Genomic DNA, 20713 nt, shown 5'->3' with positions numbered 1-20713 from the left:
ACAAATGGAATAATGCATAGGCTATAATAATACATTTTAGTTATACATTATTTTAAAAGCAATTACAAGAATGTGAGTGTCTCTCTCTCTCTCTTTTTTAAGACAATATGCTTGAAGTTAACCTCACATGAGATATTTTCCCCGGATTACGTTTGAAACATATTTTTCACGCCTACCGAATATCTTAAATAAAATGTCAAATTTTTCTTCACTGGCAATTGCTTTTTTTAATGTACATTTTCTTGTATGTAGGATTCTAAAAAAACAATGTGATATGACATCATTTATTACATCTATTCGGCAGTAGCCTAATATAAAACGGAACTCAACCAAACTCAAGGCAGACCATGCAAAATGAAAGGAATTGATCAAAATGCAAAAAGTGCTTTAAATGGATGTCAACTTCCTTCAGCTACGTTTTCCAGTCGCTTTCCCTCCATCATGCACCAACTTCAATTTGCAGCTTGCATGTGCAGCAGGTAAGCGCTGCAAACGCTGGTACCCACAATGCAAAGCTATGCTATCTGGTCCCTAGCAGAGCAGCCGGACTGCAAGCAAAAACAACAACAGGCTACTTTACGAAGAGGGCAGCTGCATGGATAGCGACAACAACGACGACCAGGACTCCGCGCATGCACTGAGATTTTTGTAAACCAAATGCATCATAGCCTTATAATGTGAGTGCCGTAGCATATTTAGTGTTTATTACCAGCTAAAGTGATATTTTAGGGGGGAAAAGGCGTCTGCAGGCTAGCTGGCTAGCTCGCCAGCTATCTGCGTCTCTCTATGTTTGAGTATCTTCCGGCAGCAGCGGCGGCGGCAGCAGCGGTGCCATGAACAGTGGACTCCCAGCTTCAGCTGCTCCGCTTGGGGGTGTCGGGATACCCAATGTCAAGGTGAAGTTTTGCCGATACTACGCGAAAGATAAAACCTGCTTTTATGGAGAAGAGTGTCAGTTTCTGCACGAAGATCCGTCCATGGCTGGCTTACCACTGCACGGAGGCGGCGGCAGCCCTGTCCCGTTGTCCATGGCTGGGGGTGGCGGGACGCCAGGGGGGTATTCCCTGGGTGGCTCCACAGCGGCCTGTCCAGGCGGGGGGACCCCTGTGCCCAAGAAGAACGAACCACTGGGGCCTGCAGGCACTTCTCTGGAGGGGCAGCTGTTAACAAGTAAGTGTCACAAGGCCGCAAACGGAGTGACTGACTGTGACTTTACTTTTGGGCCTTGTTTGGCTTTGTTCAAATTTAGCCCGGGGATTCAGCGAGGCCTCACAACAACGTGGGGTACTGTTGCGAGCCAAACAACTGCTCAAAGCTCTCCATGTGCAGCTTTATCGTGAGCTGTCCCATGCGAAGCTTTTACTACAAGTGGTGTGAATAGTGCTGTAAAAACAACCCACAACATTATCAACGTGTTGCAGTTCACGGGGGAGGCTCGTGTTTAGTGTGACAGCTGTGAGTGGGCAGAATACACGACCCACGACATTTAGCTTGTGTAGCAATTAGCCAGCTAGTTAGCTTCAGTTAACGAGCCTATTATTGGCCACTTTCATGTGTTTTGTCACGTTTTCCCGCTATTGCTTAAAGTGCAGTTATATGTTGTTTCTGCGTCCTGAAGAGGTGCTGTCAGGATGAAAGTTTAATGTTTATATAATTATCACAGCTACGCTAGTTGTTCACTGGATATGTTCCTCAACGTAAACAAACATCAAGTAACCAACTTCACGTTTTCAAACTTAAACCCAGTTATTGTTGTGACGTGGTGTTCATCCTCGCTGCAGTCTTGGAAATGTTTACCCATGCTGACACTCAAACGCATACTTTCCCACCATCTCTTTTGAAGTGCAGGAAAGTCATTGGTTATCAATCCTAAAACATTTGTTTTTGTCATCCACAGTTCCAGGAATTGAAGGCACAACCCTGAGCGATGCCAATCTCACCAACTCTTACTTCAGCAGCAGCTTTATCGGGGTCAATGGCTTTGGAAGCCCAGCAGAGTCTAAATACTCAATGATGCAGGTACAAAGGGGGGAAAGTGGATTTACAATCCTCAGTGTGATTTAAAAATTGCATTGCACATTTATTTTTTTCTTATCTGGTCACATTACTTCGCTGTCCTTGAATACACTTAAATCATCTATTTATTTAAAAATATTGAAAGTATTTTGTATTGTAATATATTTTGTAAACAAAAAGTTACGTTCTTCATCAGCGCCAACATGGAAAAGTGGCACGCCACTTGGGGAGCAGCAGCATGTGCTGAAGTTTACTGACGTATGCTATTAGCTGTGCCGCTTGTGCTGTGGCTGATGTCATGACATCAGGGGGGCCAGCTTCATGTGCCAGCCTTTTGTCTGTCACAACAGTACCGACTACTTTCCACCACCAGTGGTAGACCACGCTTACTTATGACTTTTTAATTTTTTTTTTATTTTAAAGATTTATTTTTGGGCTTTTTGTGCCTTTAATGGAGAGATAGGACAGTGGATAGAGTCGGAAATCAGGGAGAGAGAGAGAGGGGAACGACATGCAGGAAAGAAGCCACAGGTGGGATGCGAAGCCGGGCCGCCCGCTTAAGACGACAGCCTCAATACATGGGGCGCGTGCACTAACCACTGCGCCACCAGCGCCCCAATGACTTTTTGTTTTGTATTTAGTGCAACATCATGTTATTAAAGAAATGTATACGTTGCTCTCGTCTGAGTATTGAAAGTATGTTCGGTGTCTTATGTGATGCCAGTTTTTATTGATAGCAGAGTAATGGCATAGATGTTGAGCCGCATGTATTGATGTCATCTGATATAGTTTCACTGTAAGATCTACTGCGTTCAATTTACAGAGGCAGGTATCTGAATTCAGAATTTTAGAAGATGCTGAATGTAGATACTCGCCTCTGTAAATTGAGTGCAGTGATATAGTGTTGATTATTCTGACTGGCTACGCTGGCTAGGCTAACCTTGTTTGCTTGGATAAGCTTTGCTCCCGGCTTACTGGTATCATCGTCAAGGATACGCCAATGACTTTTCTTTACCATCATCACACAGATATGAAACAACTTTCAAGATACAAAAGAGGGCAACGTTCAATTGATTAAACAATATCACTATGTTGCACTTATGTAGTTAATAAAGACAAAAAATGTATATTTGTGTAGGTACTCTCCATCATGGTGGTGGAAGATAGGCTGTACTGTTGTGACAGACGAGTGGGATACATTTTACTGACCACCACATACTGCCGGCCCCCTTGTGACATGCTATCGGCCACAGTACACGCTACTGAACCTGAGCATATGCCGCTGACTTTGGGCACATGCTGCAGTTTCCTGGCATGCCGCATGACACTTTTGGATCTCAGTCGTTCCCTTTTTTATTCACGTTATCATATCACAAGATGAAGTTGGCAGTATTAGTAAACCCTTTAAAACTAGAATACCTTCTGTAACACATCTGTTCTTAACGTTGTCCTATGTAGCGAATGACGACCAGCAGCAGCTCTCCCAGTCTACTAAATGATGGTGCCAAGAATTTCAGCCACAGCGCTCATGGTAATTCCCCTACCACACTACGTATGTAGAGTAGTACACATTGTTTGAATACTGAAGGTGCCACTACTCAACTTCTTACACCCTTTGGCCTTCTGCAGATTCAGTGAATTCCCCGACATCCTCACTGTTCAGTGATTTTGGTGCTCTTAGCATTTCCCAAAGGAGAAAGGTGATCACACATCCATCAATTTTAACTTTTGTGATTTATGATTGCTTAATTTCCACCCTTTTCTTAATTTAAACTAACAGAAGTGGTACATAAATGTCATTGAATTCTTACACATGTGTCCTTGTGCCACCAGGCTCCTAACCCAGCAGCAAGTGAGTTCATCCCTAAGGGAGCTCCACGCATGGCCACCATGGCTCAGTCCACTGTCCAGGCCTTCCCCTCGCCTATCTTCCCACATCCGGGCCTCAGCAGCTCCACAGCTGCTGCACTGGCTCCAGGTGATGGTGAATTCCCAATTGATAAATCACACCTTTTTTTTACATGTTTTGATCTAACTTCAACATGGCTTTGTTTTGTTTTCCACATTGAGCTCTGAAATTGAGCAGTTTAGTAAGTACGTTATTTTTTTTGTCTCCAATTTTAGGTATGTCCCTGTCTGCAGGTTCTTCCCCTCTCCACTCCCCAAAAATTACGCCACATAGCTCACCTGCTCCCCGTCGGCGGAGCCACACCCCAAACCCTGCCAACTACATGGTACCCACCACTGCGTCCGACCCAAATACTCATATAATCCAGAAAGAGACTGTAGGGGGGACCACCTACTTCTACACAGACAACACGCCGGCACCCATGGCTGGGATGGTATGTTCTGGGTCCTACTCTTATTTTAGTCAGGAAGTACTTGTAGGCCAAATCTAGGTATACTCTACAAGAGTTTCAAAGTGTAAACATTGGATGAAAGCAGAGACACTGCTTTTAAATTTGCCTGCATTTAAATCTTGACGCAATCTGAGTTTTCTTTTGGTTGCAAGAGTGTTGGCTCCTCAACTCCAGCACATAACACAGTCTGTTAGCTTAATAAAAAACACACCTTCCCCCCCCCAAAAAAAAATACATTAAGCAAATTCTAGAGTTATAATGTGACTTTTATATTGCGTTGTATATTTAACTCCTGACAAAAGACTTGTTCCATTAAATTCATTTGTGTTGCTTATGTCATGAGCTTATGCAAAAAATAATACATGTTTGGTGCCACTGGTTTTCGATTCTCAATAAATGGGAAGTTGTGTCTTTCTGGTTTCATTGCAGGTGTTTCCTACATACCATATCTATCCCCCCACTGCTCCCCATGTGGCTTACATGCAGCCGAAAGCAAACGCCCCATCCTTCTTCATGGCTGATGAGCTACGACAGGTAGTTCCCACTCAGTTATATTTTGTTCCACGCTAAATATCGGTGTGTCTCATCTGGGGAATAATGTCTGATGTGACTACCTTCATTTCTTCTCCAGGAATTGATAAACAGACATCTGATAACCATGGCCCAGATTGACCACTCAGAGAACCCAGGTAAAGGGTCTACTGTAACGTCACAACAAAGAGTCATTTATCCTATTATTACTCCCATGTGCAGCAGAATCATGAACTCTTGTATTAAGAACATTTCACAACTCATGTTAGCTGTTGTCTGTATCAGACAAAGACCAGTATGTTGCTCTAGTGTTGGTTTCCGAGTAAACAAACCTCCATTGCTTGCTGAAACCATTGTAGAGATGACTTCCTCATGTCAGCGCGAAAGGCTGTTGAAATATGATGTTTGTGGTCTCTGTGGGGTGTGCTTACAATAACCCACAAGTTATTTTTTCTGTCACACAGTATCGGTTACAATTCTTAACAGTTAGACAGTACGACAAGAATATGTGAAACAAATCATAAAGGTTATTTATGAACTCTTGAACTGGTTCAGTATTGGTGTAAACAAGTAATTGTTTTTATGGGTTATGACCTACAGCCTGCTCAGAGTCATTGGAATAGTTTGAGATTGCATGTGTTTGTGTATTTTTTTTTTCTCCTCTGAAACTGTGAAACTACTTCTATCTGGCAGATGTACCATCCGAGGTGGACAGTTACCACAGCCTGTTTCCCCTCGAGGCCCTCCCCCCTCCAAACCGCATGCAGAAGACCAGCAACTTCAGCTACATCACCTCCTGCTACAAGGCGGTCAACAGCAAGGATGATCTGCCTTACTGCCTGAGGAGGATACACGGTGAGAAATGTCATGATCAGAAATGTTCTTTCAGAGAATTATAACACATCCAAAATAGACACTGTGACAAATGACTTAACCATGACTCTGAAGGTAACTTTATAAGATGAGAAGCAACAAGTGGTGACTATCACATGCTTCCAAAGCACACTTGTATCAAAGACGACTTTCTCCTACGCCCCGTTTTCCAATTAAACCAATGCATATTTTGAGACAATAAACTTGAGAATCTAAAACTGCATTTAAAATAAGTAAAGTTAGTCAAAATATATGAACCATAATGGTATTTTTTTTCTACAACAACACAAGGTAATGGCTTCTCTTTACTGTGTTTCTGTTAAAAGAAAAACAATGCACTGCTGAAGACCCAATAATGAAGAAATAATCCACACCATTATTTTCTGCAATAGCAAGCAGCACCATGTCTGTAGTGGAAGGTAACACAGGATTTTGTGACATTGTGAGACTTCTTTGATCATTTCTAATTTCCTGTATGTCTGTTGTGTTTTTGTTAAATCTGTCCAGGTTTCCGCCTCGTTAACACCAAGTGCATGATGCTGGTGGACATGTGGAAGAAGATTCAGCACTCGAACTCTGTAACACTGAGGGAGGTCTTCACCACAAAGGCCTTTGGAGACCACTGTGAGTGTTTATTGTGTATTAACACTTTTCATGTGTAGGACTCGTTTGTGGATGTAATTCCTTGTTTTTGTTGTCTGGGGGTATTTTATTTATCAGTGCTAAAGTTGGTCTTCTACAGAATGGTATCGTTAGTTTTACTTCTACTGTACTTTGTATGCATCTAAAAACGCTGAAAAAATGGAGAGGAGGAGAGAAAACCATGTTGTTTTATTATTGGATTCAAACACTTGAGCAAGTACAGGTTGAAAAAGGGAATGATTTGATAAACGAAAAAATACTTAATTATTTTGCCTTGTTTTTTTACTGCATGGGGGCAGCTCACTTAAAGGGATACTTCACCCATTTGCATTAAGCTTTGTATCATTAGAAACCTGTTAGTATTTTTGAATGGTTGTGCATCCAGCCCTCATTTTCCCCTGAGATGGGAAATCTTTGTATTTCTACGTCTGTAAAGGAGCTTCCAGTGACGCAAAAATCGTCATTTTGCGTCACTGGAAGCTGTTGCGGTTAGCGGGGTGAAACTACAACGCTAGTTCCTCAGATTTTCGACCACTGAAGCTACAGACCAATCACAGATCAGTGGGTGGGAGCTCACTCCCAGAATCGAAACTTAACGTCCGCCATATTGCTTGGAAGCTATGCTAACAGGCTCTATGGAGAAAGCTGGTAATGGCGAAAAAATATAAATATAGCGGCGAGACTGCTGCTGCCGACAGGCCGGTCTAGTGCTTTGGCTGCCGCTGGCCGCTGTAACCCATTACACATTGCTGTTTGTCAATTTCTCATTTTAATGTCATCCAATTGCACAAAGAATAGTCTACACATCAGTGAATAGGTCAATGTGGCTCCACTGTTCTTCATCATAACAGATATTATTATCTCACTTTACAAACACTCTTGGAGATCAACACTGACTCACATTTGTAATGAGCCTCTGGTTGGTGGAAAGTTAAGAATGCAGCCTACGATTGGTCAATAGATATACAACACAAGGCACCAGAAAGTGGCTAAGTGGATGGCTATCATTTTTCAGCATGGATAAACAATCACTAGAAGTGATCAGGTATCGGATAATTTTCAATATAGATTTACTTTATAGACTCTCGATAAAGACACGACCTTAAGGTCAGATTTGGTAGACCATGAAAGAAAATAGTGAAACCAGAGCCTCACTAGGAAGGCTCAGCTGTCTACTTCACTGCAGACAAATAAGTCTCTAGCATATAGCTTTCCAAATCCATTAAAGACCTAGTTCACTGTACTCTTTGAAGTTTATATAACATTGCAGACAGCAGGGGATCAATATATTGAATATGAAAGGAGGGAATTTGTAGATGTACATAATTTTGGTTATGGGTTTGTTTGTTTCATTGGTCAGAGAATGGTCAACATTGCAAGGTTGGGAAAAGGCTGCAGGGATTAAATGAATGAAACCTTTATTATCCCTAGGGGAACTTCCCATGCACAGAGGGCATAAAAACACAACATAGGTGCCAAACAGGTTAACAACCATACAGGACATTGCATAAAAACAAAGTCATGTAATCAATCATGTAGTCAAATATCATTGAATGAATTTCTTAAATCTGTTGCTTTTTAAAAATTTCTGCCCTTCTCAAGCTGTGTCGCTATGATGCTCTGATAGAACCTGGTGTACAGATCGCAGGCACTAGCTGCGGTGTGAACCAAAAAGAGGAAGTGCCTGTTCTAAGCACCAGGAGCCACTAGTGTGCTGGAAAAGAAGCCCTAACCCTTCTAAATCCAACTTTTTCCCGTCTAGCATTGGTCTTCTCCTATGACTTCCATGCGGGTGCCGAAACCATGTTCAGCAGACACTTCAATGATCCAGCAGCAGACTCGTACTTCACCAAGAGGAAGTGGGGTGAGTTGATCTGCCTCCTCCCTTTACACTGAAATAGACCCAGCATCACCTCTACAAACCCTGCTTCACACATTGTGTGTTTGTTTACATGCTTGCTAATCAGGTCACAGGCCTGGGTCTGTAACAGTATGTGTGTTCATTGCGTGCAGTTATTCTCACGTGTGCCTTTAAACTGCTTAGATTGTTCCACACAAAGCCACACGGCTGACTTGAAATAAAGGCACTTTTCCCAAGAAGGTAAAAGGTCTACAACGCCCCGTATCAAAGAAGAGTCACATGTTCAGAAACTGTCCTACTTTGACGGTTAGCATGCGTGCGTGTGTTTGTGTGTGCCACAGCCATGGGGACTTGTGGCTGAAACTGATCCTAGGACAGGTGCTGTAAGGCCTACCTACAGGGATACAAACAGAGGAAGCAAAACCACACAGACCATTGCCTTTGTCTAGTCTTAAAGAAACATTTGAATCTCACTACGATGTATGAATCTGGGGAACAGTGCAGGGTAACATACTTGATTAATAGCTCTAAAGCCCTGGATCACATAGTGCAGCCATATTTCTGTCTGGATTGACTTATTGACGAGCAAACAAAGTCAGCACAAGCATTCTCAGTGTGAAATTGTGGCTTTTGTAGAGCTGTTCACACCCTAACACTGCCGCCTGAGTAAAGTTGCCCATCCCTTTTGTTGTTTAATGTTGCAGAGAAATGTAAGAATGCATGATAATAAACAATGGTTTCTGAGAACAGTGGGCTGAATTACCGGCCATATTTCTTTCATATGAGACTGAAAGGATAAGCCAATCAAAAGAAAAAATTACAATTACATTTAAAAAAATATATTTTAGGAATGTCAAACATGTCAGGAATCACATTTTTATGGATTCCACTTTTAAAGATTGTAAATTCAATATTTATTTGAACTTTCGGTAAGACAAATGAAGTAAATTAAAGACAGAACAATGTTTCTGGTGATTATGATGTTTGGATAAATCGGTTCATTCAGAAAATGTTTTTTTTCTTTATCAGATAGAAGTCAGCGACAGTCTGAGGTTTATTTCAGAAGTAGCATTTTGACCTGCAGGCTGCATGTGTGTGATAAAGCATCTCCTTGTGTGCAGGACAACATGAACCTCCACCTCCACGGCAGCACGCAGGTCTGCTTCCAGAGTCTCTGATTTGGGCCTACATCGTCCAGCTGAGCTCTGCCCTGCGAACCATCCACACTGCCGGCCTGGCATGCCGCGTCATGGACCCCAGCAAGATTCTTATTACTGGCAAGACCAGGTACACACACTTTACCACCTCAGTAGACTTGTCGTTATTTAGCATGGATGCTGATTGCTGTAGATAACAGCTTATCGCAAGTATCCGTACATAGTGGCACACAGAACAGTGTGATTTTATATTTTCTGTTCAGAAAGTCTAGATATGACTGTAAATTCATGAAAAGCAGAAGACTTTTCTCAGGTGATGATTTCTTTTTTTCACGTCAATGTGGATGTGCAAACTTAATACAGACATGTGAACAATCTACTCATGTTAATGCTCTTCTATCTTTTTAGGCTACGGGTGAACTGTGTTGGGGTGTTTGATGTCTTAACGTTTGACAGCAGTCAGACAAATCATCTCGCCCTGATGCCTCAGTACCAGGTACTTACTTTGATCTAGTTTTTGACAGGTAACCATCAAAATCAATCCCATACGGGTTCTACATCTGCTTAACAACCTTGGCATGGCTTTTCAAATACCACAGAGCACTCTTTCTGATCACTGTTTTTGTTATTTGTGTGTGTTTTGTCGTGTAGCAAGCGGACCTAGTGTCACTGGGCAAGGTTGTGCTGGCACTGGCTTGTAACTCCCTGGCTGGCATTCAAAGGGAGAACCTGCAGAAGGCCATGGAGCTGGTGTCCATCAACTACTCTTCAGACCTCAAAAACCTCATTCTGTAAGAAAAAGAAGGCAGCACAGCATGAAGCCGTCTGTCATTTTGGACAGGGACCACGTGTCTGTAGTTAACTGGGAAGTTCTGTGAACGTCCTCTCTGTCAATATTCATTCTTTGCCTTGCTGGCAACAAGTAGGCTCATTCATATTAATCACACCACAAACAGTCCCAGCCCAACAGTTCAGGTTAGTGCATTGCAGAGTATATTTTCAAATTTCTATCATTAGAAGTTGTCCAGAGTACAAGCAGGATCACTCCATACTGCCCCCTTTCAGTTCCTCCATTGAATGGTTCACGTCTTATGTTACAGAGACTTAATACACAAACATAAATACCCCATTCACAAATGATTTAAATTGGAATCTGTAAATATTGACATTCTGTGTGAACAACAAAGTGTTGATCTTTAGCTGCACGCCCTTTACTTGTTTACCATGGTGCAGTAGTTTTTAATGTTTCAAAAATGACATGGTTAGAACAAATTCCCAGTTTTACAACTTCTCTAGCTTGTCCCCACAAGTTAAGACTATAATCAATAAAGTTCAGAATTTCAGTCGTGTAGGATACAAATGATGTTGTTGTGCAGATCTTTTGAACTTTTAGTCACTGGTCAGATACTGAATGTCTGATGAATGTTTCGAGGTTTTCTAGCATTGCTTGATAAGTATGTCTGCAGCATCAACTTGCTTTAATAAGCGAGCTGGGTGTCCTCTTGACGTAGCACCTTGAAATATTATAATGCACAGCCTGCAGCCGACCTCAGCGGCAAGGAAGTGTGGACAACAGGAACACAAGGAATACAAAGGAGAAATCCTGCCTGCGTATTATCCCATATGCTTTTTTGTAAAGCGTCTCGAGAAAGCCCTTGTTATGAATTGGCGCTTCATGATTATATTGACGATTTCACATTTAAACTTCTGAAGTCAGTGTCTTTTTTTAATCAACTTTAGAGGTGGTTTGAAGAGCTGGTATTTACTTCATCACCCATTGTGTAGTGCAGATTATAATACCTATAAAAACCCTGCTTCAAGACTGAGAGTTGGCATAAAATCAATACTTTGTACAGAAGTACTCAGCCTTTCTCACATGTATTAAGACAAACTCGAATGTGTTTGTTAACATGCAGGTATCTGCTGACTGAACAGTCTCGTCTGCGCAGCGTCAATGACATCATGCCAATGATCGGAGCTCGATTCTACACACAACTTGATGCATCGCAGATGAGGAATGATGTCATCGAGGAGGACCTGGCCAAGGTATGTGGAGGGCACTGCAGTACGTCCATAAAAATGTTCAAAGTCACAGAAAGCATGTGTGAGCACTCACGGTAATGCTGTATTTTTTCAGGGTAATTTTCTTGTGATAGTCAGAAATAGGGCATGTTTTGGTGCGCTAAGAGGGAAGTTGTTTCCACACAGGATGTTGTAGGGTATATTATAGGCTTTGCAGTCTCGCCTTGAGATAAGCTTCCCCATGTTAAAGTTTAAATTTGTGAAACAGCCGACCCTCATTTCATCTTTCTTCTCGTTACTGCCCTTACTTCCCCTTTACATACCGACACCCCTGAACACATTTCTCAACAACGATGTAATTTGGTATTTTTACCACCATCTGATGCAAACGATGATTTATATCCAATGTCCAGCAGGGCTCACAAGAGAAGAGCAACATATGGTTCGGAAATGTAACTCTTTAGTAATCAAACATGCTACAGACAAAATGTTAGTTCCTTTTCTTCTTTTTAGTTTCTGTTAGTTCAAACATGTGATCTGCTCATGTCGTGCTGTTGCTAAGGGCATGGCCTGGTTACCATGTCTTCCATGCATTAAGCTTAAGAAGAATGTACAAGGGGACATGAGCGATGTTGTTCTTTGCCTGATACAGAGGTTTGAACCCTGTTTTTTTTAATATCCCTTATAACTCCTAACTCAATTCAACATGGATGCATCTTTCAACCAATTCCAGCAGAACACACAACAGAAGTGTTTACCTTTCAAACGCATGATTGAATGTGAAATATAATGAATAATCCTCAGGCTCATTAACAAGGACATCTACATCATTGCTGTCAGGATTGAACCAGCTTTCTTTTTACGTCATCTTCTAGACATTAAAACAAGAAAAGGACAAAAGGACCACTGTCATCATCATGCATATATAAGTAAATGAAATGATCCCCATCTGTTTCAGCTCGCCTACAGCATTTCAGCACACTCCATTTGTTCCTGCTGTTTGTGTTTCTTCACATCAGCCTGTTATCTGTAGATGGCTGCTTGCTAGTGTTAGTTAACCAGCAGGATGAAACAGACTTTGAAAAGTTTAATTATTCACAACATTGGTAGGGGAACTCCTGTTTCCTTGCATCACATGAACTGAGTTTATATCGGCTGACAGATTGTTTTAAGTCCGTCTGTGTAGCTGTGACTACAAGACAAGCCAAGAAACGTGGCTCCATGATAGTCCTGGTTACTACAACATGTGTATTCTTACTTGAAGACAGTTAGTGTAGTCTTCATCTCCAAACATCAAGTGTTGTTGCGTATGTGGGAGTGTCTTCAGATGCTGCCTACAGAACGACTTTGCATGGAAAAGTTAGATCGCCCTGAATTGTTGATAGAAATCCTATGGTGGTAAACTTTTCCCCACAATAAGCAAGAAAACATAGTAGGCTGGTTTTCAATCCTTTTCACTTTGTCCAACAGTGCAGAAAACGTTTGACAGGGTGAGACAGGCAGAGAGGAGGAAGAGAGAGGAAAGGCATGGGTAAATTAGATCTACAGAAGTGAAAGGTGAGCTACTACCTGTTGACAGAATGACTGCTACTGACCTCTAAACATTCCAGTAAATAAGACGGTGACATAACTCTTCGGGAAGTCAGTTTGATGTTTAGGATTTTTATCAAGTCATCTGTGGTGTTGGAGATGGCCACTGTTATCCTTGGGTTTCTATGAATGTTCAGTTGAGACTTTATAGAAAACTGAATGTATTTAGGAGAATTTGCCGCCTCTTCTGGTTGACTTCAGTGAGGAGGAAGTGTTCTCTGGAACCTGTGAGGAAACGGTCCAGCACCATGTACGACTGAAAAGTGAAATGCCAAAGGTTTCAGTTTCAGTGCTCCCTGCGGTGATGAGAAGTCTTCTGTTAAACCATGTTTATTTATAAGAAAGACGTGTCCCATACTTCCTGCTTTATAGTGTAAGAAAGTATTTTAATTTGTTTTTTCATTCTCTCTTCATGTTATCATTTATCTATTTGCTTGTTTGTCTATTAATTAAATTAAATGTATATAACCCCACAGTAGTGTTAAATGCAAATTAAGAATATTTTCTTCAATTTGTGTTAAATTCCATATTTGTCTATTAGTTTGTGCTAATTTCTGTTACTGTAGGGTTTTTTTTCCTGGAGAAATTAGGACTGTCCTAACATTATTTGGCTTATCCCTTTAAGCTCCAGTTTAAAATCTGATTCAATCACACTGAATTTCCTCTCTGTGTAAACCTACTTCAGGGATGTGTCTTTCTGAAAATGTTTGAGCATCCATAAGTTGAACGGTTACACCAACAAAACAACAGATAGCTTGTGTTCTGTAAGAGGACGTTTGTTGCAGGTGATACGTTTCTCTCTTCCTTCCCGCCTCTTCCTCACCAACTGTCCCATAAAGAAAGGAAAAACTACATGTAATCATTGTTTACTTGCAGGAGGTGCAAAACGGCCGTCTCTTCCGCCTGTTGGCCAAACTGGGCACCATCAACGAGCGGCCCGAGTAAGTAGCAACTGTACACGCATCCACCAGTACATGAGACTTGTAGTTCAGGGATCCTGTCACATGTCAGGTCTATATTAACCATCTGTTACAGATGCAATTGTGCACTGCTCACCACAGCACTGTAGTCTTATTTAGCCTTCTATATATATATGAGTCTTTTTAGTATACATGGCCAATAAAGCTGATTCTGATTCTGATGTTGGGTTGTTGCATTAGGTTTCAAAAGGACCCGTCGTGGTCAGAGACTGGCGACCGCTACCTGTTGAAGCTTTTCCGGGATCACCTGTTTCACCAGGTGACAGAAGCCGGGACGCCCTGGATCGACCTGAGCCACATTGTCTCCTGCCTCAACAAAGTCAGTTTGTTAATCTACACAGCTCTTGATAATAAACTGTTTAATGTGTATGATTTAGTCAAATATGCAGAGTGGCCTACTTTAAGAACATCTGTTCATGCTTTATATGCACTGGAAAAATCAAAAGACATGCATGACATTTCCAACAGATTGCCGAAGAGAGAGAGAGTTAAATTAGCTCTGTAACTGGCCAGCTTCCATCAGTGACATTTGGTGTTCTGTGAGCAGCTGGTCAGAGGCAAAAGCAGTGAAATTGAAAATCCTTCAATCCCTTTTGAAATATTCTATCAGAAGTCATTTTCTTCTTGGCTTCACTGAGCTAAACAAAAAAGAGATGGAGCTAATTCATAGTTTACCAGCAGTTAACACAAATTAAAACCCAACCAAACATTCAAAACAGCCTTAAAAATAAACACCAACTGAATGTTCTTGTTAATCTCTCCAAAATTGTATTTTTCACACTTCTGTTGTTCCTCTTTTCGGTGTGACAGTGTGAAGCGGTTTAAAGCTTCACACATATGTGTGTTATTAATATCCACGTGACTCATTCACTGATAACATATGCATTGTGTTTATCTCAGATGAGGAGTGTCATCTGGCTCCACTCCTAAATAATTAAAATCAGTTTGTGCTTGCAAAGTAATTTAATTTTATCAGGAAATTTGACAACTGATTTATCAGTAACCAACTTATCTGTGCAACCCTCCTCAAAACTTGTAATAATATTTATTCCAAAAAGTTTATTTTTGATTCAAACATCAAAACTTTTTCCAAATCCATTTATCAACTGTGTGTTTCTGTGTTTCTGCAGCTGGATGCGGGCGTTCCTGAGAAGATCAGCCTGGTGGCTCGAGATGAGAAAAGCGTCCTGGTTGTGACCTACTCGGACCTGAAGCGCTGCTTCGACAGTACCTTCCAGGAGCTGCAGGCTTCTGCCTCCGGTTCTCTGTAGCTTTCTCTTTGGGCCCGGAGTGGGACTGCCGGACCTGGAGCACACTATTGCACTACAGGGGAGGACCAGGCTCATGGAGATGACATCAGCATGGCTAAGGCAGCCGGGCGGGGCTTTGTGAACCTCAGTCACATACACTGACCCTGTCCACCAGGAAGGCTTTTTCTAAAGTGTATTTTTTTTAGTTTTCCTAAGCCCCGCAGCTGAAAATTGTAAACAAAAAGAAACAAGGACAAATACGGAAGCTGTGACAAACGAGTATGAGGACATTTTTTTAGATTTGGGGAACAAAACGAGAAACAAACCAAGAGGTTTTGAACATTTTCCTGCTTTTATCGTTTATTTCTACAGTTGGGGTTTATTTTTCAGAGGAGGATGCACTAAGATTTTAATTTTTTTTTTTATATATAAATAAGTGTGAGTGGCCCACAGGGTGTACTGAGAGCTAAAGTCACACACACGGACATAAAAAACAGAGCAGATTAAGAATGACAAACAAAAAAAACAAAAAGAAACCCAGCTTTGCATTGACTGCGTCTCTCTTCCGTCTGGAGACCACACCCCTTCATTGTGACGCACTGAGAGACGGGACACACCACTCAAGGCTCTCGTTGAGGAGAGATGGCACCTGTTTAATGAAATGTGCCAGCTCACCTTCGCCTTGGTTGTTGGTTCCCCTTCAGAAAGGACAAACCACTTTGGCTGGGTGGGAAGATTTCTCAAAACTGGAAGAATCTATGAATTTCTAACATTTTAGTTCAGCAGATTCTGGAACATCAGGCTCATATGTGAGAGTGATGGGTGGGTAAGTGGGTGGGCTGGCATGGGTTGGGATATGGGGATGAAACATGGTTTTTTTCTTGGCACTGAGAAAGGGGTGTCTTGTCCTGATACCATCTACCAAGTGTTTGTTACATAAGCAGCAGTCGCCTTTTGTTAACGGACACCACAGTGACGTGAACTGCTCGAGGACAGGTCGACTTTTGACTTGACTTTTGATTTGGCTGTCCAGCAAATGGGTGTAGCCTGCGGGTGGGGCTTCTGTTGAGGTGGAGCCACAGCTGCCTCTTTGTGGAATGTCCTTATTTTGTCCCCCACCCGTGCCCCCCTACCCCCAAATGTCCCCTTTCTGTCTCACACTCTTACTCTCCCCTCTTCTTCTCTGCTTTTATCCTAAACTTTACTTCCCCTCAGGGGGCGTGGCCCCTCTACATTTAAGAAAAAGAGATGCTTTTTTGTGATTTTTCTAGCTGGTTTTTGTCTTAGCTCAGATATTGTGCAGAAATGCATGATGGGAAATTGGAGGGCAGTTAATTTTTGCCTCAACATTTTATTATTCTGTGGACCAATTCCAGCAGGGGTTTAGGTAGGGGAACGGGATGAAGGGCAAAGGAGAGAAGAGGAACAGGGCACTGGGCACCAAAAGTTGTTTTTTGTTGTTGTTTAATTTGACTTTTAAAGATCATGATTTACAAAATGTGCTGGAGACAATGCAGCAGCCAGGCTGATGCATTCACTCGGATGGCTTGGATTTCTCTCAGGATGACAAACAGCTGGAGGGGCCGGATGATTGAATGTGTTTGACTGTCATCGGCCGCCCCCAGTCCAGTCAGATAGATGAGCTACAGTGGAGTGGGGTCTTCAGATCGAGGTTTTAGGAAGTAAACGGCATTGTGGAGATTATGCTGGGAGGTATTTCATGTTGCCCTTAAGCACAGTTCATACTCTGATGATGATTTGAATATTTTCTCAAAATCAGTCTTCTAATTGACTGAATGACTTTGGTGCAAACCTGGTTCACCTAGATAACGAGATCAAACAAGCTCTGTCAAACCACTGTTCTTGAATAATCTACTGGTGCCTTGTTATTGGTAGATTTTGACAAAAATGTCAAACATCAGAAGAAAACAGGGTAACGTCACGTTAGCTAAGAGAAGAGTCAAAGTGAAGGTTAGACTAAACAAGAACAGTGTCCTGGCTTTTCATGGTCCGTATTTGAGGGCAACAAATGTGCAGGGTGAGTTAGATCATGTACTACTTCCTCTGTTTTAGTGACACAAACAGACAAAAACATATTTGGTGAATGTGGTGCTTTAGAAAAGGAAATCCGCAAAACACACACACATACACACACAAGCCCTCCAACACGACCTACACAATGTCAGTGTTCATATCACCTTCCACATCACAACACACACTCCAGTTAAAATTAGTGTCAACCTTCTTCTCCCCCCCCCCCCCCCACATCAACACAACTACAATCACCATCTTAGTATGTTTTATGCCCCTCTTGTGTTCATTCGTCTCAAATTTTGCAATATTTGTGTGTACAGCAGTATTTTAATAAAGAATACCAAAACAGATACACAGACTCCTGACTTTTTGTAAACCGATGACGGCCTTTGATAGAGAGATGTGATATTATTTTGTGACATCTTTATAGCAATGTATGCAAAGATCATTGATTTTAAAACTGGAAAAAGGAAAACTGTTTGACCAAGAAAACATTTATTGAGCCTTCTCTTTTCTCTTTGTCTATGAGGACCTGACTGCTTCTGAAACTGTTTACATGCAGCCAGGATGTGGATGCATGTGGAGCGTCTCTTGAAAACAAAACTTTTAAATGCAGTGAAGTGGACACAAATTGATACTAGATGTATAAACTGCTCACGAAGTTATTAAGATGCCAGTATTATCAGATTTATGTTTTTAAGGGCTGCAACTGATGATTAATTAGTTTGAGCTTCTTTGCTAAATAATGTGGTCTTTATCTATAGTTTTAAAAAGACAGGGAGAGAAATGATGTCCAGGAATACTAAATTCAGTTGAAAAGGAATAGAGGGAAAACAATTCCCTAAACTGATCGATCTGTTCAATGGATTTATTTGTTGATTAAAAAATAGATTTCAAAAACAGCATAAGGAAATGTGTACCCAGATTTTTGTAAAATTCCGATCTGATTTAACTTTTATATTTAGGCATACTAATATTTACATTTAATGTAAACTCAGATGTGAGGTGGTTAGGGACACTAAAACCAAAGCAGTCTAATCAAATTTAGACTGCTTTATAACAGATGTCAGTTTAACTGTAGTTTGTGAACCTCACACAGAGAGTTTTATTTTATATACGTTGTCCAGTGATACTGTTGGGAAGCAGCGTATTTCCCAAACGGTTTCAATAAAACTGAACATTTTTACAACCATGACAGAATACCTGTATTGCAGGGCTTTTATGTTGAAGCCAGAGGTACTCCAAACGTTTGACCAAAAAAAGTTGAAGCACAGAAATGATTAACGAGTCACGTTTAAATGATAACAGTATTCATATAAATACGTCTACATTGGGTTTAACCATCAAATATTCTAAATGAGTGGATAATAACTTTTTTTCCAGCATATAGTCGCCGTGCAGGAGAAACAAATAATTCACACAGCAGTGTTCCTCTTTACAAAGCTCAGCACATGAGGTACCAATACAAAAAGCTCTAATACAGTCAGGTCTGTGAATACATTCTGCATAATTCAGCATGAGACAGGTATACTATCACGTAATACTTAGCTGCTCCAGGAAGGGGTTGTGTGAGGTGATGCAGGATAATATTTGGTAATACTAAAGAACCTTGAATGCACATAGAAACTGAAGAAAAGCTAAGCCATGTGTTCTATCCAGAGAGTTGATTTGTTAGTTTGGGTTAGGGAGGAAGAGAGAGCAGAACACCTGCAGACATTATAACGAGGTAGAGGATGCAAACAGTAAAAGCAGAGAAAGCTGTGATTGAAATGAAGAGCGGGAACATATATTTATACCCTGTTCAAAGTTGACAAAGACACCAACGGATGCTACAGGGAGGGGTAGAGAAAAGCAGAGTTGTAGTCCGGAGGAGGGGAGCCGCCCTCGTCAGACTCCCAGTCACATGGCAAGATGGACGGCTCGTTGTCCCGGAGACCTTTGATGCCGTTGCAGAGGAAGGGCACCTGGTTCTCCCGGCACTTAGGAAAGGAAAGAAATCTAAAGAGCCAAACAGATATTTGGTTTTTTTGTTAGTTAATTCTGCAATCATGCACTCACAAATTCAATCCTAATATCCATCTGGGTTTTCTTCAAAGAATCAACACGTCTGCACCCTTTTTAGACAAACCACAAGACGACAGATTGAAATCGCTTTAAGCTGAAAACACTTGTATGTGTGTGCACAGAGAGGATATACATATGATGAGACGTATGGGCTGGTAAGAGGTAAGAGGAGGTCAGAGATTAGATGTCATCACCTGCTGAGTTTCCTGTTCTTGGGACTGTTATTCCACGTCAGATGCTTCAGCTCCTCAGACGGTAGGACCATGCCGCTGTCACTCTGCTCATCCTGAGGCAGAGAGGATGCAACAAGCCGCTTATCAGATGTTTTCCCGGAAAATTCACATTTGATAATCCCTCTTTATCTTTATTAATCTGTTTAGCCCAAAGTTATTCAGCGTCTACAAAGGCAAGATGCATTTTGTAGTGCGTGTGTGTGTGTGTGTGTGTGTGCAAGAAGTGAAGGTGTTTTTCTTACATCAGGGCTCTCTGGCTCCTCAAAGGGCAGCTCCTCAAAAATCTGAAGTGTGGCCATTCCCCTCATGTAGCTGGATGGATTGGATTCAGATTTAAAACATTAGTTTGAAAACGTGCTGCTCATTAAATTGTGCAATTGTTCATTTTCTTTCAGATTTTTCTTCACCTCAGATTTGTGACTGCGAGAGGGTTTTCTTTGACGGTCATACCGCGACCGTTATCTCCCGTTGTGAGAGATCCCAAAGGAATATAATCCTTCCCGACCTATTTAAGAGAAGACCACCATACAGGAATATTTGTGAACTATTTCTCTCTTTGTCTTCTTATTTTTTTTGTAAGATCTAAACTTAGCCTTACCTGCTGGACCCTTGCTTGCAGCAAATCTCCCAGGGTTTCCACTAGGTCAGTGAAGGTAGGTCTATCTGAGGGACTCGCCTCCCAGCATGCTAACATCGTGCTATAACTGTGCACACAAACATACAGATTAAGTATATGTCATTTTTAAGGTTTTGGTCATACTCTTCTGCCTGAAGTATGTTTCTGTGAGCTTTATGTATGTCACATGTCAGGTTGCACAATGGCTGTATTTTGGAAGATGAAGCTAAATGTTTACATCCCTTTCTCCCCTGAGGCTTTAATCAGCGTATGAACATATCCACCCACATTTCAGGTGTGCTGTATTCAGGGGCTCTCATCCTTGTCCCCCCCTTCAGCCTGTGGCAGAACTCTTCATCAATGTGAAGACCAGGGTACGGAGAAGCTCCTGTTGCACAAACACGCAAACCAATACATTGATATGTAAACACACACAAAATATAACCACAGTCAATACGATTAGAGTTTTTTTTTTTTGTATTGG

General features: G+C 41.5%; 2 protein-coding genes across 4 annotated transcripts in view; one reads left to right on the top strand and one right to left on the bottom strand.

The window, feature by feature from the left end:
* Positions 1-446: 446 nt before the first annotated feature.
* pan3 (poly(A) specific ribonuclease subunit PAN3) lies at positions 447-17666 on the top strand. Of its 3 annotated transcripts, none has more exons than XM_061064685.1 (18): positions 452-1170; positions 1898-2019; positions 3475-3547; positions 3646-3716; positions 3850-4000; positions 4141-4358; positions 4806-4910; positions 5008-5065; positions 5601-5762; positions 6288-6404; positions 8185-8286; positions 9405-9570; positions 9849-9936; positions 10092-10231; positions 11357-11486; positions 13929-13993; positions 14213-14351; positions 15163-17666. In XM_061064685.1, exons 1-18 carry the CDS (start codon positions 834-836, stop codon positions 15301-15303), a joined length of 2385 nt encoding a protein of 794 aa, XP_060920668.1. In that variant the 5' UTR covers positions 452-833; the 3' UTR covers positions 15304-17666. The 3 variants fall into 3 exon arrangements, with proteins under 3 accessions (XP_060920670.1, XP_060920668.1, XP_060920669.1); XM_061064686.1 differs by having other exon boundaries at positions 453-1170; positions 3850-3994; XM_061064687.1 differs by lacking the exons at positions 13929-13993; positions 14213-14351; positions 15163-17666 and adding an exon at positions 12933-13499 and having other exon boundaries at positions 447-1170.
* Positions 17667-18168: 502 nt separating this feature from the next.
* Positions 18169-20713, bottom strand: part of flt1 (fms related receptor tyrosine kinase 1) — a 33239-nt gene continuing 30694 nt past the window's right edge. The window contains exons 25-30 of the mRNA XM_061064683.1: positions 20518-20617; positions 20212-20317; positions 20021-20118; positions 19856-19925; positions 19575-19666; positions 18169-19314 (exon numbers count right to left, since the gene is read on the bottom strand). Coding sequence (XP_060920666.1) covers positions 19146-19314; positions 19575-19666; positions 19856-19925; positions 20021-20118; positions 20212-20317; positions 20518-20617 — 635 coding nt within the window. The 3' untranslated portion in view covers positions 18169-19145. The remainder of the gene's footprint in view (positions 19315-19574; positions 19667-19855; positions 19926-20020; positions 20119-20211; positions 20318-20517; positions 20618-20713) is intronic.

Source organism: Labrus mixtus, chromosome 19 (assembly GCF_963584025.1).
Source record: "Labrus mixtus chromosome 19, fLabMix1.1, whole genome shotgun sequence".
NCBI lineage: Eukaryota > Metazoa > Chordata > Actinopteri > Labriformes > Labridae > Labrus > Labrus mixtus.
The sequence above is the reverse complement of the archived record's forward strand: the minus strand, read 5'-3'. Positions and strand labels throughout refer to the sequence as shown.